The sequence below is a fragment of the Columba livia genome, chromosome 6, assembly GCF_036013475.1.
Source record: "Columba livia isolate bColLiv1 breed racing homer chromosome 6, bColLiv1.pat.W.v2, whole genome shotgun sequence".
Lineage (NCBI taxonomy): Eukaryota > Metazoa > Chordata > Aves > Columbiformes > Columbidae > Columba > Columba livia.
The window spans coordinates 18,274,166-18,289,791 of NC_088607.1; the positions used below are offsets into that span (position 1 = coordinate 18,274,166).

Consider the following 15,626-nt stretch of genomic DNA (forward strand, 5'->3'; position numbering starts at 1 on the left):
TACACTGAAGAGAAGTTGGCTACTTCCAGTTAACCCTTGGAGAAACCAGCCAAGAATGAGGAATCTGAGGGAGGAATAGCCCACCCAGGGAAACTGTCCTTTTAAGCTAGGATCAGTACCCTTCAGCAAAATAACCTTTGTGCTGAGTGCATCCCCACCACCCAGCTCTCACATGCCTGATACCACTTTTCCACCTTAGGCACACAAGTGACACAGATAACCCATCTCGGTAGCAAAGACAGGGCTATTCAAATAATTTGTATCATGGTCCATTCAGCAGGGAGCTGCGCATTGTTTTGAGCCCTGCCTTAGCAGGAAAACACAGCAATGGGCTACAGACACTTTCTGAAAGAATGGCTAGAGTCACAAGATATGTTGCAGGAATGCACAAAACATCACATGTCTTGGACCTTGCTGAGGTTGTGGCTGAAGTAAGGCACATAACAGAGCCTGTTGATTCTGAGCCCTAAAAAAGCTGAAGTGGCAAAGGGAACAGAAAAGGATAACACTAGGCATAAGCAAAGTTAAAGTCTATCAGGCATACTTTATATTCAGTACCGATCTCGAAGTACAGTCATGCCAGACCAAATCCCACCCAAACCTGATAGAAATATCTTAACCTAAACCTGCACTCCCAACACATGATTTACTGTCTTAATCTTTTCTGACAGCTTTTGTGGATGAGGCTCCCAGAGTGGAGGAAGTGAAGAGAGCCACTGTCAGGTCTTGTCATCTGCCCAAAGTTATGCAGCAACTTTGGAGAAAAGAAAAAAAAAAAAAAAAAAAAGAAGTATTTACAAGTTCAGGACTCGTGACTCACATCCCTTGTTTTAACCACAGTACCACACATTTCCACACTTGAATGCTGAACAGACTAGAATGTGGTTCATGAAAAAACAAAAAACCAAAACAAATCAGTGGTTGGTTTGCAAAAGATGTTTCTCTTTCCTTTGGTATTTTCAAGGAAAAGATTGTGTTTGTCCTTCAGCTAGGACAGGGGTGGCTTTGGAGCATGGCAACAAGAGCAAACAAACATTTGCTGGGTGCGACATGCTAGGCCTTGAGGTATTGATGGCTTGCTGGGAGAAGCAAATTAGGCCACCAAGGACCATAACTGGTCTTGCCCAAACCGTAATTAAGTGTCATTGTGTTTCCCAGGGTGAAATGTTTGATTGTCTATTCAGGAGCAAGCTGGGATTATGGTGTGCACATAGGAAGAGCACAATGCTCTTTACCCACCTAGGGTATATGATAACTCTCGAGACTCTTAGAGAAATTTCTGGTGAAAAGTTATTTTGCCTTGCCTAGGCCAAAAATGTGAAATCCTGGCCCACTACACAGACAAGCTGCCTCTTTGGTCAGAGTCTGGAAACAGATACAAGAATCCCCAGCTCCTCTCTGGGTAACTGGCCCTTAAATGGCTCTGCTGATACCTAGAGCCAGTAGATGGTAAACCCACAGTTCTCAGATTCCTCTGTCCTTATCTCACAAGGATTTTCTTCTCCTGGGATGAAATTCATACAGTTCATTATCAGTGATGACACGTTTATAAAGCACAGAATACCTCTCCTCCCCCAAAAGCTCTTATGTTAAGTTGGATGGAATACGTTCTTGGGACACAACCACCGTGTTATTTCCATGAATGAACACACCAGGAGAACAACTCAAGTACCTAAGTCCTGACATGGAACTCAAGTGTGCTATAGAGACACCCTATGCAAATATATCCCTACCATACCTGGACAGGCTGGAGGACTGGGCAGAGAAGAACCTCATGAAGTTCAACAAGGGCAAGTGTAGGGTCCTGCACCTGGACAGGAATAACCACAGGGGCCAGTACAAGTTAGGGGTGGACCTGCTAGAAAGCAACATTGCAGAAGACTTGGGAGTTCTGATAGATAACAGGTTGACCATGAGTCAACATGCCCTTGTGGGGTGCATTAATAAAAGTGTGACCAGCAGGTCAAGGGAGGTTATCCTTCCCCTCTACTCTGCCCTGGGAGGCCACATCTGGAGTACTGTGTCCAGTTCTGGGCTCCTCAGTTTCAGAAGGACAAGTAATTACTGAAGGGAGTCCAGCAGCAGGCTACAAAGATGATTAGGGGCCAGGAGCACCTTTCTTATAAAGAAGGACTGAGAGCTGGGTCTGCTCAGCCTAGAGAAGGATGGAAGGGGATCTTATCAATGTTTATAAATAACTCAATGGTGGGTGTCAAGAGGATGGGACCAGACTCCTTTCAGTGCTGCCAGATGATAGGGTAACAGGCACAGACTGAAGCACAGGAGGTTCCATCTGAACATGAGGAGAAACTTCTTTACTTTGAGGTGCCAGAGCACTGGAACAGGCTGCCCAGAGAGGTTGTGTAGTCTCCTTCTCTGGAGACATTCAAGACCACCTGGACACGTTCCCATGCAATATACTCTAGGTGAACCTTCTTCAGCAGGTTGGTTGGGCTAGTTGATTTCCAGAAGTTCCTTCCAACTCCAACCATTCAATGATATTTCCCCTATGCAGCTTGACCAGTCTATCAAGTACCAGTTCTGCATTTTGAAGTTGATCTTTTCAGTGAATGCCCCATTGCCACCTCTGTCATGCAAACTCTGTTTTACACTCTGGTCTCAGCTCACCAGAAACAGTGGCCTGTCCCACAGCAGTAGAAAAAAAACCAACTTGTACACTTCCTTTCATTTTTTCAAAGCTCTGCTCTACTCAGCATGCCTAGCCTTTAGCACTGCAAGAAGGGACACTGCTATTGGGGTAGGCTTTCCATTAAAGTTTTTATATATCCCACTCCTTAGAGTTATCAGCCAGTGAAGACTGAGGTGGTTACTTGGGTGATTATGTTCCTTAGAAGAAACCCAAAAAGAAGGGATATATCCACCTTCCAAAAAAAAAAAAAAAAAGGAGGGGGTGGGGCGAGGGGCAGAAAGATCCTAAAATGCTGCTAAAATGCTGCAGAAATCACCAGTGTTGGTGCAAAGAGCTCAAAGTGTTTACAGTCTTCTTGTTCCAGGAACAGCTCCTGAGACTAAACTAGCATATAAAACGCATTTATGATCTTAATCTTGTTTTGAACAAGATTTAACAGACATAGCTCATAAGGTCTTCAGGTTGGGTTGTATCTTTGTGTTACTTCTACAATAGCAGACACGACAATTTGAGTTTTATTCTGGTACCACAACATGAACCACAGTAGCTTATACACGAACAGAGGCATCCAGAATTACAGCTGCTCTGTAGGGAGCAATGATCATCTTTAGTTATCAGTCTGTACAATAACTTCAGTATAAATACTATCACTAATACATTATCTTACTCTTTTATTTCTAGAGCTCAATCACCTACAGGGGAAGACCACAGCATTACTCATTCTGCATATGGAGAGAACTAATTCCTACATAGTTACTAGAAATATGTAATCACAGAGCTGAGAAGGGCCAGGTGGGTTAAAGTCTGGACTGTTACCTAACTCAGAAAACAATGAGGAATATACAGCCTGCAGCAATCCAGCTGAAACAAGGTTACATGGGGTTCAGCATTGATCCAGGGGCACTGCCAAGAAACAAACATATTGGCCACAGCATATCTGTACACTTGCATGTACAAATAGTGGATCTGTATATGCAGTCCTAGTAAGCAACTGCATGTAAATTTGTACACTTGTCTTTTAAAAAACCATGTATCTTCAGTTGTGAGCTTCTTCCTGAGCCCCAAAGTAATCACCTGACTCCAAGCCAGGCCTGTGTAACTTAGTCACACTGTACTCTTAAGTACAATTGTGGAGCATTAATCAAGTTCTGCCAGGAAAACTCTGATAACAACATGCAAGAGCCTATGTCCCCAAGGTACACAGTTGCAGTTAACAAGAGACTAAATCAACAGTTCTTATCCCAAAGTCACACTCCTCCCCCCCCCAAAAAAAAGAGACAGACCTGGTGAACCTGTTCCTTTACCATAAAAATCAAAGAAATATCAAAGTGGTAAACATGCTTAAAGAGTAGCAGAACCATCCCTATCTACCTAACATAGTCCATCTATGAAGTGATCTGTGTGCTGTTAAGAACACAGTTTCAGCCTCCTACAATTTACTGTTCATCTCACTTATTGGTGGGGAATGACAGTACAGCAGAAGTAAAATATTTCAGCTGCAGCCAAGATTTCTGAAGTCAGAGTCCAGTGTTTTAACCACAGAGTTAACTCTTCTTCATCCCGTTGTGTGCTAAGTGGCACCAGCCCTGGGATTGCTACCTGTCCTTCAGAGAAACCTCTTATGATTGTTGTTACTGAAGACATCTCCAGTTCCCAAAGATGTGGACACACCACTGACTCCACTCAGGGGCAGCCAGGTGGCATCGATCCCCAAAGCCCATTTGTAAGTTCTTGCACATCAGAAATAACATGATCCTGGCACAAGTGAGGGGTAATGCCAGTATGTCAGTGTCTTGCAGGACAGGAAATTCATTAATCACTGAGTACATATTTTCAGCTGCAGTGGCTCAGCATATCCTGGGAACTATGCATTAGGACACTGGTCCCACACCAGGGAGATTTTTTACTAGTGTCCTTTAAATAAAAAAAAACAGCTACCTGTGTCACATTTTCATTGAAAGTGACAAAGTGATATCACGTCCTGTGGCAGGCCCTATCACCATCTCTTTAATTTTTCAGCAGCTTAATTGGCTCCAGAGAGGTTAAAAACAGGGAGAAAAGCTCCACAACCCAGCAACAGTTGCTGATACCTACCATCTTTGAAAGAGTTTAGTGCTGCATTTCCAGCATCCCCTGTAGCTCTGTCGATTACTACTTGGGTGATTACAACACATCTCCAAGCAAGTTGCAGGGAAGCCTATTAAAGGTCATTACTTGCTCTTGAAAATAAGCAATTAGCGAGAGATTCAAATAGCACTGTCCATGGGCAGCTAGCACAGAGTGACAGGTGGGTGCTGCCATCCCTGTTGTCTGGATTCAAATTGCTGACCACCTGTAGACAGCAGCCAGAAAGTAATTACTAGTCATTAATAATCAATAGGTTTGGTGTCCCACCACTAATGTGAGGAGTATGAATTGCCTGGTAGGACTTAACTGAGCCTCACAGCTGTAAGGAAGGTAAATATTGAGTTCTCATTATCGTTTTGCAGTCAGGAAAACTAAGGTATATGTAATGGCCAGCATTACAAGAAATCACTCAAAATTTGAGGATAATCAGACCTTCTGAGCTTTAACAAATATATCAGGTTCAGTGTGATCACTTTGAAAGGGATGCACAGAATAAAGAACCCAAATGTTCCTGTTCTCCTCATTTCAGAGGCTAGTGTTTAAAATTCCAGCTGCCATGCCATGTTCAAAGTCACACAGTAACTCAATGGTGAGAACTTGAAAGAACCCAAAAGTTCTGATTTCCAATAAGACCAGCTGCTCATAGTCTGTGAAATTTTTGTCTGGGCAGCAGTATTTTTATCTTCAGTTTTATGGAGGTACAAAAATCTGAGAGCTTTTATTTTTTGCCCCCCTCTCTGAACAGCCTGCTTCTAGTCCCCTTCCCCAGGAAAGGGCTTTGTATGTGCAAACCACAGGGCAGTACTGCTAAAGCATTGCTTTTTCCTAAGTCCCATGAGTATACAAGGGCAACGGTGACAGCAAAATCCAGTACATATTCCCAACCTCTCCTGCAGGTAATTTCCAGTGACAAAAATGAGATCACTTCTAAAGCTTTAACGTAAAAAAAGAGCAATTCTGCCTGGAGGAAAAAAATGTTGTCCTTTTTTTCAGTTGAGGTTTTGGGTAAACCAAGCTACTGAGAATTTCCTGTGACAGTATGTGCTGAAATGCAAAATGGAATGGATTTGCTGAAACCAGCAAATAAGCAGACCATTTGAAAGAAGCATCTCACCTTCCTCTCTGTACATAATGAAGGTTTTAAAGCTTACTTGCTGATGTTGGTAACAGCCCCACTTTTGGTCCATCAGGCCAAGAGGAAGAGCTTGAAAGTTCCTTTTGCAGAGACTACGGACAACCTGTCCCAGCAGCTACTGTGGTTTCTATGAGATACTTTGAGACAGACAGATATTAATATTTCCCAAACTCCAATCTTCATGGCAGCCCCTGCAAGCTCAGAAAGACACCAACACAGAATGATGAGGAAGCCCTCAACACAGCCTGAGTATCCTGAACAAGAAATAGCTTGCCTGGCCACATGGCCACTCTGACATACTCCCTGTTGCTGGTGAGCATAGTGTCCCCATGTCAGAGTTCTCAATCCCTCTGTTGGGCCAAAAGAACAATTGATGGTCCTCTAAGCCCCAAATTTCTCACAGGAAGTGAAGAATAGAAGCGTAGCTCCAAGGGATCCATCACCGCAGCAGTATCACAAATGCCCATCAAGGCTTCACCTTTGTACATTACTGCAAGGAAGAACACCGAACAATCTGCAGGAGAGCTGCTAGCCCTTTTTTATCTCTGCTGATGCTGTCAGAGAGCTCAGCAAAAAGCCATCCCACAAATAGCAGCCTGTCTGCTAATGATAAGGTAGAGCTAAGTGTGTGATTATACCCTGCTGTCCCATCCTGATGCAACAGAAGCTCCAGCCAGGGTGACCTGCAAAAGTTGAGTGAGCTGTGACCCTATACTGAGGTACTTGTACTTGCCAAACTAATAACAAGCAGTTTCAGTGCTTGGCCCATGATATGATCTTGAATGAAGACCAAGAAGAGGAGCTGCCTCCAGAGCCAAGCCAAGCAGTGCGGGCATGGCTGCCAGGAGAACAGCCATCAAAGCTTGTGCTTGGCTGATTTTCTTTAGTCAGTTCCGAAAAGCGCCTGTGATTTTAACAACCAGTTCTATTAAAACAATCCTATTTAACACTGCCAGGTCATCCATCCTTGGATCCTTTTCTTGAGAAAACCCTGTCATGCCCTGAAAAGCACCAGCCAGGACAGGGGAGCTCTGCAGCAAAGCCATAGCTGGGGCACGCTCCTACCAGCAGCTCCATTCCTGCAGCAGGAGAGCAGCAGGGGAAGGAGGTTGGTCACCAGCCCATTGCTCTCAGTGGGCAGGACTGCAGGGCAGTAGTCTTTCTGATCTAGAGGAGATGTAAGCTACCAAGGACTGAGAGAGAAAGCAAGGAGAGAAAGAAACCAAATAAAGAAACAGAAGGGAATGTCTAGGGCAGGAGTCCAAGGGGATCACAGGCTGAGAAAAGCACAGGTGGTTTGGGAAAGGCAAAAAGATCATGATGAAGAAAGAAATTAGTATGGACAGACGGAAGCCCTGGTCACCCAGAGCAAAGGACGGAGTCCCTTGTAGCCGTCAGCCCTGTATTGCTGCACACACACTTCAGCCTGAACTTCCACTGCAAGGCTCTCACACACGCTCTGCAATGGGCTACACCACATGAAAACTCAAAAATTACACACAGTGACATGTTTAACTTCCTGTCATGATGGGAGTGGGGAAGAAGTGATGTTTTGAAAACCTGGGGTGGCAATACTGCCTTCTCTGTATGCTCTGCAGAGCCAAAGAGAAGAGTGCTGTGTTGTGGGGAAAATACTGAACAGCTCCAAAAAATGTCTAACATACTTTTGCTTCTCTGGCAAAACCAGATACTTTAGTGAAATAAAAAACACTAACATGTTTTGTTTTTCACCAAAACTATCAAACAATTTTGAAGTGTTTTAATGCCAAAAATTATCCTTTGACATCTTTTCCCTGTCCAAAAACCCTTGTGAAAAATATTTTTCTCCCTGTACAGTGGATGTTATTTCACTACTATAACTAATATTTTCGTTATGCAGAAAAATTGTCTTGCTATGCTTTCCTCCAATGGCTACCAAAAGTGAACATATTCCAAGTATAGCAATAAAAATGGAAAATGACAACTTTTTTTTTTTTTTTTTAATGGAGTTAAACTGTGAAACAGAAATTTAGAAAATGTAGCTTTAGTGAGTTATCTTGTTCCAGTGGAAAATAACCTGTGTTTCTGCTAATCTGTGAAAATGTGAAAATAATCTGACCTGTTTTAGGAAATTCAGACATAGGAATTTTCTGAGTTACAGATCCAAATGTCACCCTCAAAACACAACTAAACTGTGTGTTATTTTTGCCTTTTGAGCTCTAAGTTTTCCTGAACAGCCAAGATGACTATGAAATTACCTTAAAATCAAACAAAAAAAGGCAAAATAAAAATCCCAAAGAATTCTTCTCCCCTGCCCCACAAAGCGAAGCAATCGTCTCTCCAAGACCACCACACAGTCACTGGTCTCTGGATGGTGCAGTCTGGAAGAACATGGTGCACTGAGGTGCTGTAATGTCTACCCAAGAGTAAACCAAAATCCATCCACTGCTGTCAGCACCCCTGTACAGGAAACACCCTGTCCCCACTGGGGTGGGGTCAAGTGGAACTATGGGCTCGTTCCTGGGGCTGCTGGGCTCCTCCAGCTCTGCACAGTCAGAGCTCCAGGCTCCCCATGCTGCCCTTCACTCATAGCAGTGACTTAACCTCCTCATTCTTCAGCCATGAAGAAACTCCACGCATGTGTATGTAAATGCCTATATAATTTTGTGTACGTATAATCCTATATACTTATGTGTACATACACGTACAGTTATTTATTCACTTTGCCTCTACCAAAAAGCCTAACTCACAAGGAGCCAATTCTCCACTGAGTAGAATTGCTACTAGAAAAGTCAACCAAACAATAAATAATAACCTTGCTCTTCCCTGTGCCAGCTTTCTCCATGACATACAGGCTTGTGATGACATTTTTTTTTTTTTTTAAACAGCAGAAGGATTTCTAGCCATTTTCTTGTTTCCCTTTCAATATTCTCCAGCTCTAGTTAATTCCACAGGCCAGGGAACAGAGATGATCCTATTCTTCCACTGAATATGGCTCAACAGAATTATTTCCACCCTATTTCCCAGATGTACATTTGATTTTTCTAATGTTCCCCCTGATAGAAGATTCCTTCAGCTCGCTATGGTTTACATTGACTCTTTTGACTCCCTCATCCTCTCTGCAGCAGAGCTGGAAGGCAAGGAACTGAGGATCCCTGTTTGGAGCCAGCCCCCTGCATGTTTCTTGACTGTGAAGGCTAACAGAGGCTCTGTTGTGCACTGCACTGATAGAAACGTACCAACCAAGGGAGTGAAAGGCAGAGGATAGATTTGTATTATACAATGTTAGTGCTATCAAAATACAGCTGGGCCTAAAGAGCCTATTCAGAAGCCCTAGATCGTGCTTAAAAAGTAAATAACGTGTCTCAAGCACAGCTGCCTTGAAAATGCAGCTTAGCAAAACAGTTAAGACCATTTTACAAAGTAGCATAGGAAGCTGGATTTGTTCTCTTAGTTTTCTTATGCACCAAAAGAAAAATGGAAGAGACTAAACTTCAAATACCTCAACTGCATGTTTGGTTAATAACTAGACAAATGCTGTAATGGTATTTTGCCAAAAGCCAGAGGAATGCAACTTATTTGCCCTAGATGATGCAAATTAGTGCTACTTTTAAAGCCTGTTATTAGGTGTGAAAATCACCCAGGCAAACAAGCCCAGCACAAGGGCCTCTGTATCACTCCTGCCCCAGAAAAGCACTTTATGACTCCTACTGCTCTAACTCTATAACCCCTTCCACTGCAAGCAAAGGTGATGAAATGTATGGACCCTGGCCAGAAGGGCCACGGCAGGGAGAAAGATGCTGTTGTCTTAGTTCTCATGTCTCAAAGCAGCACCACAGAAAGCCAGACCTGAAGATGCTACAGCCCAAAGCAGCAACACTCAGTTCTTATGGAGCGGTCCCCCGTAAAAACAAGATGGAGACAATCATAACGGTGACAGGCTCTCATGGGGAAATTGTGAGAGCTCTGAACTAAGCTGTTGCAAGTGGCCCAAGAATGGCACTAAGACATCTGTGTGCCTCTGCAAGGCACAGAAAATTGCCCTGTTTTCTTCCAGGAGAAATCTATTCCTCACCTACATATGGCAAATAGACTTTATCAAGACAGGACTTACTCTCTGCCTACATATAGGATACGACTAAGAAATGTGTATTTGGACATAATTCTACAGAAACTTTATTCTCCATTAACTTGGCTATAATTTGTTTATTCATCACCTGTGCAGTTCATGATCTTTCTCATTAATCACTTAACTTTATTGTGGTATCTGAGAAGCATTTTTATGAAGTTGTATAGGAAAGGTAATTACTGTTGTAGAATGACTACTACATATTACATTCAAAAGGAACGGCCCCTCAAAACCCACAAGGAACCTATCCTCTGACTTGAACATATGTCCCCAGACAAAAAAAGCCTAAGAACTTATATAAAGCAAAAAACATCTCATACTATTGTGGCTGCCCAGCTTCTTCCACAGTGATCACAGTGAAGACATTGGTATTGACCTTCTAGGGCAATACTTTTAAGTAGATGCCACAGCAAACATTTTCATTTCTTTTGAAATCTCTGGTTCTTGTGACAAATTTTCAGCCTTGGAGTAACATGAAAACAGACAAGCAAAGAAGAAAGAAAAAAAAAAAAAAAGGGGGAAAGGGGGGGAAAAAAACGGATGGGTTGGCTGGAAAGGGAAGAGCATTGCTGCTGCTAACAGAGAAGTGACATGTGAACATGGTTGTGATTCCTTACCTTATCCCCTGGCTGCGGTCTCATAAGAGAGACTTGATCATAGCCTCTTCGAACCAAAGCCCACAGTGCATCAAGTTTGCCCTGGAACAATTAAAAAAGAGTGAATAAATAAATAAATAAATACATGACATGACTAAGAAATTTATGGAAAACAGCATGAGGTTAAACTACAGGTGAGTTATACAGGTGGGGAGGAGGGAGCTCATTCCACAAAAGCACTGGTTTGGGACACAGGTTTCTGGGATGAGCATGGTGTGCTAGTCCCTTGGCCTGCACTTCTCTGTAGGCAGAGATAACAGCTCTGCCCTGCCTCAAGGGTTGTGTGAGGATATATACATTAAAAGACAGTGAGACACCAGATACTATAATGACACAGGAGAAACGAGGAATGAAAGTGTGGAGAGACTGAATGGTTTGCCCAGAAAGCAAAGACTATGTCTTGTGGTTGAACTAGAGGGGAACAGAGCTGAATCCCAACCCAACGTCTTAACCACAATACAGTCAAAGCAAGGATGGTGCAGTTTATCTGATCCTCCTTGTGTGCTGCTTTGAGATAGCACAAACCAGCACTTTCTTCCACACTCCCTAAGAGTTGAGATATTTGCTGCTATGCTCCAGGCTGTGCAAAAATACCTGAAAGGAAGGTGTGAGCTGAGGGAGGAAAGATCTTTGCTCATGTTCTCCAATACCCTACACTTTTCCTCAAAAAACCTACAGCAGCACAGTGCCAGGTGAAACGCACATTCCAATAAATGAGCAAAGTTGAGGGTTACTGATCATTATCCTAAATGGGCTCTCTCAGCTCCACCATAAGAAAGGCTGCACTAGAAAGTGGGATGTAGCAACATGCATGACACAAGAGACTTGGTAAAACTGAGGTGCAGACACGTTACCTTGATTGGAGTGTACCATTTCCTCTGGGAAGGTGGTTTTCTCACATGGGGCTTCTTTGGCTTGGGTTCCCATGGCTCGTACTCCTGTTCTGGCAACTTAATAATAGCATTTTTGGGCTTCTCCAGTTTTGCTCCTTCCTCTGTTGACCCCTTGTCTCCCCATCGCACCTGAAGTCAGGAAAGCACACTGTAAGTAGAGATACTTCAGCAGTCACCACCAACAAGTGGTTTTCACAGACATTAATCAAGTTCCCATCAGATGACCCAGTGCCACCAGACGTGAAGGTAATTTTAAAAAGATAATTTTACAAACTCCCATTGTAATCAGAGATACACATTTAAGAGTCAAATAGTCTCACTCAAAAGCAGCTTGAACTACTAGCCTTCTCACCTCTAGCAACCTACGGTATTGTGGGAATTCAGAGCATCCAGGGCAGATCAGCCCATTTCCCAGTGCAATCTGAAGTGCTTTGTCTAGCTCCGCTAGGACACAGCTATAACACGCTTCCCATTGCCTCATGCAAAAAGCAGGGAGCAGCACCAGCTGAAGGCAGGCAGTCTTTACAACCAGCCCTATGCAGCTCCTGTTGTTCAGTTCAAAAGTGGAAAAAAAAGGGTCAGTAGACAAGCACATGGGCAGTTTGAAAGCATCAGCCCTCAAACTTGCGCAGCTACTATTAAAAACAGTTCTTCCAAAGATGACCTTGCACAGCCACAAGAGAAAGTCAGTAACTTTATCTTCATATACAATACACTACTTATTTCAAGCTGAAATTCTGATGTTGTTGTCTAAATTATCTCAAACAGAAATGTGATCATGCTTTCAAGGACAATATATGATCCATAGGGTTACTCAGCATCAAGGACAAAATCCTCCCAAGGAAAATGGTGAAGGATATCAAGATACAATACTTTAATTGCAGACTTGCAGGGACTTACTGAGAAGCCATTGCTTTTGTTCTGTTAGCCCTAGTTTGGTCCAGATCCTCAGCTGGCTTACATTAGCCCACCTCCCCCAGCTACCAGCTAGATCTAGTGTGGTTTCTGGTGTGAGTTTCATTGGGCTGAGGCCAATTGTATGAGGTTTAACACGGTCAGGTGCTGGGTCCTGCATGTGGGTCACAACAACCCCAGACAACACTACAGGCTTGGGAAAGAATGGCTGGAAAGCTGCCTGGCAGAAAAGGATCTGGGTGTGTTGACTGACAGCCAGCTGACTATGAGCCAGAAGTGCTTCCAGGTGGCCAAAAAGGCCAACAGCATCCTGGCTTGTATAAGGAATAGTGTAGCCAGCAGGGCTAGAGAAGTGATTGTGCCACTGTACTTGGCACTGGTGAGGCCCCACCTTGAATCCTGTGTTCAGTTTTGGGCTCCTCATCACAAGAAGGACACTGAGGTACTAGAGAGAGTGCAGAGGAGACGACGAAGCTGGTGAGGGCCTGGAGCACAAGTCTGATGAGGAGCAGTTGAGGGAACTGGGGCTGTTCAGCCTAAAGAAAAGGAGGCTGAGGGGAGACCTTATTGCTGTCTACAACTACCTGAAAGGAGGTTGTAGCATGGAGGGTGTTGGTCTCTTCTCCCAAGTAGCAAGTGATAGGACAAGAGGAAATGGCCTCAAGTTGCACCAGGGGAGGTTTAGATTGGATAATAGGAAAAATATTCTTCATGGAAAGGGTTGTCGGGCATTGGAACAGGCTGCCCAGGGAAGTGGTGGAGTCACCATCCCTGGAGATGTTTAAAAGACATTTAGAGGAGGTTCTTAGGGACATGGCTCAGTGCTAGAGTTAGGTAGTGGCTGGACTTGACGATCCTGACAGTCTCTTCCAACTGAAATGATTCTATGATTCTACTCTATGACATCCCTAAAAGTCATCATTATGCCCTCAGCTGACAAAGGTGAGTAACAATTCACTGCTGTATATTATTCATGGTTAGGAATATTGAACTGGTTTCACCCAAATGGTTATTTACAGAAATTAGCTGATCACAGACTGGATCATATGGTTCCCTGAAACACATATGCCACAGGACAGCACAAGACAAACTTCTTTCACAGTAACTCCTCACTTTACACATCAAGACTGACTTGTGTACATGTTCCAGGGCAGGATTTGAACTGCTGATCAATTTCAACACAGATGTGTTTTTGTGCATTAGGAGTTAATGCTTAACTGAAAAAGGAAAAAAATAAAAGTGAAAAAACTCGACCAAACAAAAACAACAAAAGAAAAATCACGGATTTAAATTCCCCAAACCAACTGCTTCCAGCCAGCCAGGCACAGCATAGATAGCACCCTCAAGTACTCAAGACCATTGTAACTCTGCCTGAGACAAGATAACTGGGACCCAACTCACTGAAGGCTTTGATCCAGTAAATTAAAACTTCTTTTGGTGCTTATTCCACTTCTTAACCTGCAAATTGTCTCTGGCTCATAATGCTATATTCATGTAATTATTCATGCAAATGATGGCAGCTTGATGTCCGTTACTTGGACAGCAGGTGCAATCAGGTAGACAAACCCTAATTCAATCCCAGTCTCGAGTCCATCAAAGTAGTTTTCTAAAAATCACATAAAACCATATTGCTACAATTTATATTTAAATATGCTGATTTTTACAACACTAAAGAACAAGCCAAATACCTCCATCCTCTTAATTCCACCAACACCTCGACCTCCATAATAAGATGCATCCACGGTTGGCCACTTTTTCTTTGGCAATCCATCTTCATCATCTGATTCCTATGGGAAAGACAGGGAGATATTACTACTGTTCTCACATAAACAGCATAAACTATGGAAAAAGAAGTGAACATCCTATGGTCTAATCCTTGGCTTTGTGTGTTATACTTATTTGCTGACAAAAAAACCCATAAGTCTCTTGTCTCTGCAGCTGAAATTTTAACTAGGGGAGTCAAAGAGGATTGCCTATTCCTCTCTCTAGGCAGCTTTTATTTAGTCAAATATGCACTGAGTTTCAAAATGATGACTAACTTGTAAGGAAAGGCAAATTGGAGATGACTTGTACATTATACCGGCTTGCCACTATGCTATGCAGAAAATGTAGCGATCAGTCAGCCCAAAGAAATAATTTATTAATTTTACTTTTAGAACTCAATGTCACCTAACAGGGAAAAAAACCCTACCACTGTGAGTTTTCTAACATGTGCATAAGACCTCTTTCTCATGGCAGCTGTAAGCATTTATTCTACACTGCTTGATTCTTTGTAGAGTCTGGCTCAAGCTGTACAGTTTGGAACCAAGACTCAGACTGGAACATCTCCAAATTGTCAGGAAGCTCAGATTCAGAGTTTTTGACCTGCAATTACGAAGACTGCAGATTATTTTTCTGGAACGTGAGAGAGTCTGAATCGGGGTTTTACTTCAGGTTTGTTGTTCTGTTCTTGCTTAACTAAAAGCTGTCAAATGTTTCTGGTTTGACAACCCTGGGAACATATCTCCAGCTCTATCATCTTGAGCTGATAAAAGTCACTGGGATTTCTCAGCCTCCCTACCATTACACTGAGTTGAGGCAGCTGAAAGTCACACCATGAGACTCTCCAAGTACATACATAACTGAGGAAAGGGCACAACAAGCCTCCTACAATACCATCTTCATTCTTCACACTCTTTATTAAGGACAAATAAATAAACCTCATGCTGATATGCAAGTGTGTGTGCTGCTTTCAGACTGGCGAGGCACAGTGCTCTCTGCTAATTTGCATCAGTACAAGTACGTTTATAGAAACACTGCTTGGACCTTTTTTTTTTTTTTTCAAGTAAAAATTAAGAAAGAGAAAACCAAATACTAGAAAAGGACACAAATCATTGTCAGATTACTAGGTAACATTTTCTCAAGATTGCCCTACATGTTTCTATTGGAATGTAAAAGGAATTGAAAGTCCAAAAGCCAATAATAACTTTTAAAAAACATGACTTAGTTTTCATTTGTTTATATTTAACTCTTAGGTTATGCCTTGGAGAAAGGTATTTCCATCAGTTATTCAGTGACATATGATCTCAGCCATGGTTTGTAAGTCAGTTCCTCCAACAAATTTTTTAGTGTGGCTAGGCAAGACTTGAGCTGACATTTCCAT

General features: G+C 42.8%; 1 protein-coding gene across 1 annotated transcript in view; it reads right to left on the reverse strand.

The window, feature by feature from the left end:
• ANTXRL (ANTXR like) overlaps window positions 1-15,626 on the reverse strand; it is a 62,771-nt gene that overhangs the window by 12,257 nt on the left and 34,888 nt on the right. The window contains exons 15-17 of the mRNA XM_005497988.3: window positions 14,173-14,271; window positions 11,531-11,698; window positions 10,638-10,718 (exon numbers count right to left, since the gene is read on the reverse strand). Coding sequence (XP_005498045.1) covers window positions 10,638-10,718; window positions 11,531-11,698; window positions 14,173-14,271 — 348 coding nt within the window. The remainder of the gene's footprint in view (window positions 1-10,637; window positions 10,719-11,530; window positions 11,699-14,172; window positions 14,272-15,626) is intronic.